General features: G+C 38.0%; 1 protein-coding gene across 1 annotated transcript; it reads right to left on the bottom strand.

The window, feature by feature from the left end:
• Positions 1 to 518: 518 nt before the first annotated feature.
• Positions 519 to 8,522, bottom strand: tmem106c (transmembrane protein 106C). The gene is made up of 8 exons (XM_084427483.1): positions 8,158 to 8,522; positions 7,607 to 7,859; positions 7,095 to 7,158; positions 5,882 to 6,041; positions 5,497 to 5,637; positions 3,967 to 4,016; positions 3,521 to 3,574; positions 519 to 1,573 (listed from the first exon to the last, which is right to left on the bottom strand). Exons 1-8 carry the CDS (start codon positions 8,326 to 8,328, stop codon positions 1,417 to 1,419), a joined length of 1,050 nt encoding a protein of 349 aa, XP_084283609.1. The 5' UTR covers positions 8,329 to 8,522; the 3' UTR covers positions 519 to 1,416.

Consider the following 8,522-nt stretch of genomic DNA (forward strand, 5'->3'; position numbering starts at 1 on the left):
TTTGTCGCCACCTACTGGCGGTTTCAGTTTCATATTAAAAAGTAAGCATTTGATTTTTCCATCACATTTCTAGATTCAAAATGTTATTTTTAAAACATTAATCTCAACATTATTTATGCAGGTGTAATTGTACCGATTCAGATGCAACTTCTGTGCCACCTCTGCAACACTTAAATGAATGTTATTGTTAGTGATTTGATGGTAACTGGACTTGTCTTGGTCTCGGTTTAGGTGGTCTTGACTACACAAGGTTCCATGAAATGGATTTAATGATCATTTCTGTTGCTGCATTATTTCAGGGATGGTTCTTCAGTTTCAATGCTTCTAAATTATATAAAAGTCGACAAAAAACTAAAGTTAACAGTTTGCGATTTGTGCAACTGAAATGAAACCGGACGGTTTTCACTGAATGTTTATGTTCAAAATCTGGCATGTGGAAATTTAAAAAAAAAAAAAAAAGAATGGCTTGACAATAATAAAAAACAATGACAAAAAAAGATTAGATTTTTCTTCCCAAATGCTATTCAAAACAAACTTTTTATTATCAGCTCATTTTTCTAATTTTAGACAATGGAAAATACAATCAAACATATATTTTACATAAAAAAATAGAAATAATTAATCCAAATGTGCAACTTCAGGTAAGAAACAAACAGCCTTCTTAAAACATCTAAACAAGCAGTGATCTGATTCTTATGATTGTCAATGATTCATGAACGTAAACATTTTCAGAATTCGTTAGATAAAAACTTGGTGAAACCCCTAATACACGAGTAGGAAAACCATTTTTTCTTATTTTTTCTAATCACTGAACATCTAATTTCTATAATCTCAGTTTTCATGGCTTCACAGAAGCAAAGTGACACACTTAATAGTTTTGTAACAGTCACCTCATCTTCATTATCACAGCAATCAGAACGAAACCTCTGAAGTACACATCAAATCCTTTGAGAACATGCGCACATGCTATTTTGCTGTATATATGACATATGTTCTGATTCTTTGTGACCGACTCAAGTTAATTTACACGGTTCAACAACCATCAATCAGAGAAATGACTTCAGCAGTAAACACGTGACATCTTTGGCATAATTGCATAAGACATAATCAAGCGAAGTATAACATTTTACAGAACAAAAAGTACTTTAAAGTGCACCTCAGCATTGACAATCCCTTCAATAATTAAATCTCCCTTTTTATCAATCACTGCAAAATGATATAACACCCTTTATAGATCATTGATTTACACTACAGCAAGTGAGAAGCCCTTGAGCAGAGAGCATACGTTTCAAACCGAGGAATTAATTCAAGCAATATCTTTCATCATAGCTGCTCTGTTCAGTTTCAGTAAAGCACAGAACTTGGAGTCAAATGGATGAAGGCGTGTTGCCATTGAGCTTCAGCCGTCCAGTGGTTTCACCTGAGCAGTTTCCCGTTCTGAGGGACGTGAGGTTTGGACCACCTCACCCCTGAGGGCTGGTGGTTGGTGGAGTTGGCGCCGCAGTCGATGTAGTGGTACGATTCCAGTGTGTTCTGAGTAGTCCGCACCATGTAGGAGGTCTTCACAGAGGTCCTGGGGTGTATAAGAGAAGCCGTCAGGTACATTTCATGAAGAATGTACTCAAGACTAAGACTCTAACAATAATTTGTCATTACACTACATCCTTATGCATCGCTTTCTGCCAGGACTTTTACGTGCTTTTCCTAAACCACTGAAGTGACCTCGACGTCCAGGTTAGCGGTAGCATTAGCCGTCAGGCAAGTGTTATTTAAATAAACTCCTGATGTACTCACAAACTTTCCAATGCCTCGTTTTATGAGTACAGAACCAATTTGCACTACTGTAGAAGTTTGGTTCCATTCTGGGCATTATTAGTGGGGTAATTTACGAGATACATCATAGGATCCATTAGCGTCTGCACTAAGCCATCCGGCTGATATTTCAAAATAAGCTCTTGTATAAACTTTAATAATGTTCTACCAAGGGAAAAAAGGCTTCTGGGGGGGGGGGGTTGTTTGGCTCGAGGTCATGGAGCAAAGGACCCTAGGTTGATTTTACCCCGAACCATCCCTTTAATGGATAACAGAGCACTATTTTAAGGTCTACGCATATGATCAAACATGAACTTTAATATTTTACATCAAATTTCAACAGCAAGGAACATTCCTTTCAGGATTTCCTTCTCGAACTCCGCCTCCACTTTACTGGTGTACGCGAGCTTTAATCGCACTGCAGTGATCGCTTTGAGCTTCAAATGGACAAAACTCACAAGTAACCTTGTATATGTTTCACTATGGTTTTCCCTTAAATAATTAAGATTAATTTTGTAGCTTTAGCCTTACTAGGTCAACCCAAAGCATTTAATTCACTGTAGCTCCAAATCGGACTGTTTTCAGGTGATGCGTGAATAAAAGTTGAAAATTAGGCTACTAGCTAACTTTATTTTGTGCTCATGATGAGAGTTTTCATTATTGGATTGTTTGTTTTAGTGGTTTATTACTTGAAAAAAAAAAAAAAAAAGGTCCATACTTTTCTTAAAGGGGCCATTGGATGCCCATTTTCCACAAGTTAGTATGACTCTTTAGGGTCTTCATGTAAAGTTTGTAATATACTTTGGTTATAATTCCTCAATGTTTGTGTAAAACAACACCCTTTTACCTCCTCAAAAACAGCTTTGTTCACAGCGACCTGTTTCGGTGCATGTCTCTTTAAATCATAATGAGCAACTGCTCACCCCACCCGTCTCTTCCATGGTGGGTGTCGATTGGCTGAGGGCGGAAATATGCTAATACAGGACAGTCTGTCAGTGGCCGTGGGCGGAGCATGAGCATTATTAAACGGCTTGATTATTGAGAGTGTTTAGGCTTTTTGAGGATTAAAAAAAAAGGAGTGAATGGATTTTTTTCATTGTATGGTGGTTGTGTCCACACACAGTTGAATGTACTGTTATAATATCAATAAAAAATAACAATGTGATTTCTAAAAAATGTGTTTTTTCTTGTTTACCAAAAACATTGAAATATGACTTAGGCAATTATGCTATGAGGCTAACGATATGCAAACACCATATAAAAGTGAATTTTGCATCCGATGACCCCTTTAAGAGATAAACCCTCAGTCCCAAGGTCTTCTATGTGCCATACACATTGGTGTTTAAATGTAAATAAATAAATAAATAAAACATCTGATCTTAACTTTTTATATTCATATCCAGTTGAGAGAAATATTACCTTTTTTTGGTAAATATTGGTAAAAATCCCTGTTTTGGCTCTTGGGGCCAACATTTTTTGAGTGTTTAGGTTTTCTTTTTCTTTCACAAAGTACTACGGCTACGCCGAAGGAAACTGTTCCAAAAAGTATTGTCCGAACCTTCGCTGGGAAGGAAATATTGAGACTGGACCTCTTGGAATTTTAATTGAACCCCATTAAAAATGTCCCGGAGGCGCCACTGCACCTCCAACGTTCAATGTAGGACAACAGCAAAAGAAGAAAAAAAAAATGTAGTGATGAGAAACTTACTGCATGAACACCACAATGTTGTGGACCTTGATGCTTGCCATGGTGCAAAAGGCACTGAGAAAACAGACACAAACAGTTCAGAAACAGAAGAGCAGACACACAGACGTCAACGTGTTCATCCTAAAGGCCCATTCACATCAAGGACGAGAACTATAAATATATAAAAACTGTTCTATATGTAAAACAATAGCAGAGTCCACTCACTCACACCACAACTATAGGCTCAGCTTCATCCAGCTGATGAATGATAAAACCGCTGACAGCCAATCAGAATCCATCCTGCTTTGAAGAGCTCGAGCATTTAAAGCCACAGCCGACAAAACTGCAGCGTATGCTTATAATAAACAGAACCTTATCATGCGTTGGTTATGACGCTGACATAAGTATCTTTATAGCAATTGTTCTTGTTGTGAACAGGCCTTAAAAAGAACTGATATGATACTCACTAAACATAAGAGAGGCTTCCTCCAATCTCCACGCTGACGGTGAAGTTGACCTGCATTTAAAAACAGGTTAATACTCAACAATCTGTCACACTAAAGTCCAGACGTTAAAGACTTTTATAACGTTACAAAAGATTTCTATCCCAAATAAATGCTGTTCTATGGAACTTTCTATTCATCAAAGTATCCTGAAATAAACGCATCACGGTTTCCACAAAAATATTAAGCAGCACAACAGTTTTAACATTGATCATAATTGTTTCCTGAGCATCAAATCATCATATTAGAATGATTTCTGAAGGATCATGTGACACTGAAGAATGGAGGAATGATGCTGATCAAAGGAATAAATTACATTTTACAAAATGTTCAAATAGTAAACAGTTTAATATTTCACAATATTAGGGTACAACGGGGTAAAGGCACACCTTAAGAAAAATATTTGCTTTTCACTTCTCCCATAGTGTATGATTGCAAAAAAAAATATATATGTTTGTATTGAACATTGATGGAGCAACAGATTTTGTGGGAAAATAAATCATAAATTTGTTTAAAAATCTTATAAATGTATGAGGGGGAGAGGGGGGCCTTTTACCCCACAGACACACGGGGTAAAACAAAACCAGCACGGGGCAAAAGGCACACGTTATGCACACAAAAACTTTAGCTAAAATCGTGTTTTTAATAATGTCTAAGTTAATACTTGTTCAACACAACCACTTTAGCAAAGTTTATACTATTTTCCATTTATTTTGATAAATAAAATAATTAATTTTTGTTCAATAAATGTACTGTCATTAAAACATGTTAAAATAAAAAACACATTAACAAAATTATTTTTAAAAGTTAAGATTCTGAAAGCACTGAAGGATATCCCATAATAATTTAATCTAGATTTACAATAGTAACATTGACTGATATTCTATTATACGACATGATTAATGTCACATTTTAGATATGATGGTTTCATTATAAATATGGTGATTACCTCTAAGGTGGACACCCAGTATATGATATATGATATTTACCATCTGAATCTAACCATGTCATGTCAACAAATGGAAAAGTCAGCCAGATATGTATCATCATGTTAATTACTGTGCCGTCCTTTAACCCCAAACACCATACTTGTACATATTCTTCCGTTGTTGAAAAACTATTGCTTTAATTAGCTTGAACAAAACTCAAAATCATTAAGACGACCTTTGTCTCAAATATATTCAATAATTCTAGCAATCTTCATTTGCTACTTAAATCTACAACATTTTAAAAACCATTAAATTAGCACAGAATCAACTTTGCGCTGCTGCCCGCGATCACGTCAAGGATCAGCCAAAATTCCACGTGCATCTTGAAAAACGGATGTCTTGGAACGTTGAGCAATCTAGCGGTTTAGAGGAAACTAAAACCAAAGGCGCCTCTTCACCTTTAGCCTCGTTTTACCCCACTGTTTTTACTGGATTATGGAGCAGATAAATGCAACCTTGGTGATCATAAGAGACTTTCAAACATGAAAAATCGTACTCATCATACCTGTCTCTGGCTGAGAGGCTGAATGTGGATGACATTGTCCAGCGTTTGAGATCCAATGACTGTCTTCATGTAGAGCACCTGACAGCTCACACTGTCCACCCACACCGTGAAGAAGTTAGAGTTGCTGAAGTTCAGGGAGCTCTGTTTAAATCAAATAAAGAAACATCACACACGGTACAGACAGTTTTCACAAGTTTAAAGTTTCTTTAAATTACTTTTCTGATTGGAAGCATTGGAGATGCATTGTGAACACGGATTGTATCCAGTATATTACAAGAGTTTTTTAAATACTATTTTCTGAACAGGGACACTTTGATCAAAAAAATTGTTTTACATTCAATATAATTGAACCCATTGTAAAACTCATCTAAGGACATTGAATCACCGTCATGTTGATGTGCACTTTGCTGTTGTTACGGTCAAATTGGACCGTCACAGAGCGAATGCCGTCGTCAATGACCAGCACAGGACGTGGAAACAGGAAGAACGCCACCAGAATGGACGCCAGCAGACACAAAATCACTGACAGCACCACATACGACTTCCTGACAGGAGAACAGTTGCACAATCATCAATCCAGTCTCAGTTTCAGTCTGTTAAAGGGAGAGTTCACCCAAAAATGAACGTTCGTTTACAAATCATTTTACTCGACCTCATGCCATCCCTGATGTGTATGACTGACCTTCTTCAGATAAACACAAATGAATGGGTGCCACTCGTTTGACGCTTGAAAATCCACACCCACAAAGCTATTGTGTTCTGATGACAAGACTTCGGCTCAGGCATTCCAGAACCACCAAACCAACATTTGAGATGCTGTGCAATGTGATTGGTCCACGGGTTAGTCCAGATATCCAATCACATTCACTGTTGAGGCAAAGTCATGTACGTTTTTTTTGTTGCGCATCGAGGGATTTGTTCTGTAAACGTGTTTCCGTCGCTGATTATGCGCACGTCGTCTTATCAATTGAGCAAATACGTTTTTTTATGCGCACCTTGGCGTTTCCATCCAGTGGGTTTTTTTAATGCGATATCCCAAAATGCGTATTTATAGGTTGACGGAAACACAGCGAATGTCTTCAGTAGTGAAATGATGGGTGTTTGTAAGAAAAATAGCAATGTTTTAATCTCTTTTAGCTATAAATCATTGCTTCAGGCCAACAGTCCTAGATGCGTTTACAGGTTCATCTCGACATAATCCGGCAATTCTAGTATGAAGAAGCGATTGTTAATAGTTAAGTTTCAATTATTAGTATTTTTCTCACAAACACCCACAGTTTCACTTCAGAAGACACTGATCCATGTGCTGTGGTCGTTTGGATTACCGTCACGATCGCTGTGTCTGGTTTTTTAAGCGTCAACCGGGTGGCAGACAGTCAATAGTCCATATAATGCCAAAGAAGTCAAACACATCAGGGATGGCATGAAGGTAAGTACATGATGAGAGAATTTTTGGATGAACTATCAATTTAAAGCATGCTTTAAAATAAGCATTCTTTTTATTAAGATACATATTACTTTGTGGCTCATACAGGCAAATATCAAATATATACGTCCAGGTATTTTCCATAGAGAATGTGCTGTGTGTGATAACTTACGTCCAGCGTGGCTTTAACCTTTGATCGCTGTAGGGGATCAGAGCAACTAACTCATTCAGCTGGCCTGAAAGAAAAGCCTAGACTCAATCAGACAGATAACATGAAGAATCCTACCAAAGTTCACACAGTCATCTCTAAAACCTCATGATCTCAATCAATAACTTATTTTTTCAAAAAGAACATATAATGGATGTGAACGTTGTGTAGAAGTCTTTCAGAATTTAAAGGCAGATTAAAAAAAGGTTTAATATTTAGATATTCCGTCACTGAAGTGAAGTACCTAGATCTTCAGCAATGAGAATTTATGAAGAATTACTATTATCGATAATGGGAAATACAAGCTCAAAAGTAAAATGTGCAGATGCTTTACAGTTTTTGGGAACCAATTGTTCAACTGTCCTGAAAATAAAGTCACAGTGTGGCTCTAATATAGGGATCATTCCTCCTGGTTATCAAGCTGAAATATGACCCGGACATGTTTTCGCGAGATTCTCCCTAGAACACGTCCATACCTGATGGGATGCGTCCGGACCCCTGGCAGGTGGGGCAGGTGATGCTGTCTCGGCCTGTGAACTCCACATAGGGGAACTGGGCGATGTCCTCCTGTCTGTCCAGCCCGTCCAGAGAGTCATCCCCACCCATCAGATCCCCCATGTGGCCCTCGGCCCTGCTGTGACCCGGGACAGACAGGAGCGAGCGCCCGTACCGGCACACAGATGCACCCATGAGAAGAAGTCCACACGAGCTCCAGCCTGATACAATGGACTGTACACAGATGATCAGTGATGATCACAAACATATACATAATACATACATACATACATACATACATACATACCTACCGGTATACACATTACACACACACACCAGTGTGTCTGTTTAAACCCAGTCTATTATATATCCAGCTGACTGTAACAACTTAACTCAACTGTATACGTTAACAAACTATCGGCATGTATTAGGAAACTGTAGTTGCAATCAGTTTACGTTTGGAAACTTACATTTTGATTACTTTAGTGTGATTTCAAGGTAAACGTGATGCGAGTGAAAAGGCCTATCTTACCGTTGAAATGTACAGACGCACAGAAGTCAGTGTTTTCACTCCTCTACTGCGCAGGGTTGATTCCGCTGTTTGTGTTTGTTTCTCACTCTCTGCTATGCAGTCACTGAGCTCTCTATAGACTCTCCTGCCATCTGGAGATCTGGAGATCAACTGCTGAAAATATGAAATCATTTACTCAGCGCGGCATTTTCGCAAAATAAGCGCCTAGGCCTTAAACAAACTATGATGAGTAAGTTAGCGTCGCTAAAGGTAGCAAAGCTATTCATTTAACTACATTAGCGTAACTGAGTTCACTTCAATCTGCTGTGTGAAAGAGCTGTGTGAGAGAGTCTGAAACATTTGAGTTGAGTAGGCCTTCCTGTTAT

Source organism: Rutilus rutilus (assembly GCF_951802725.1).
Source record: "Rutilus rutilus genome assembly, chromosome: 13".
Classification (NCBI taxonomy): domain Eukaryota; kingdom Metazoa; phylum Chordata; class Actinopteri; order Cypriniformes; family Leuciscidae; genus Rutilus; species Rutilus rutilus.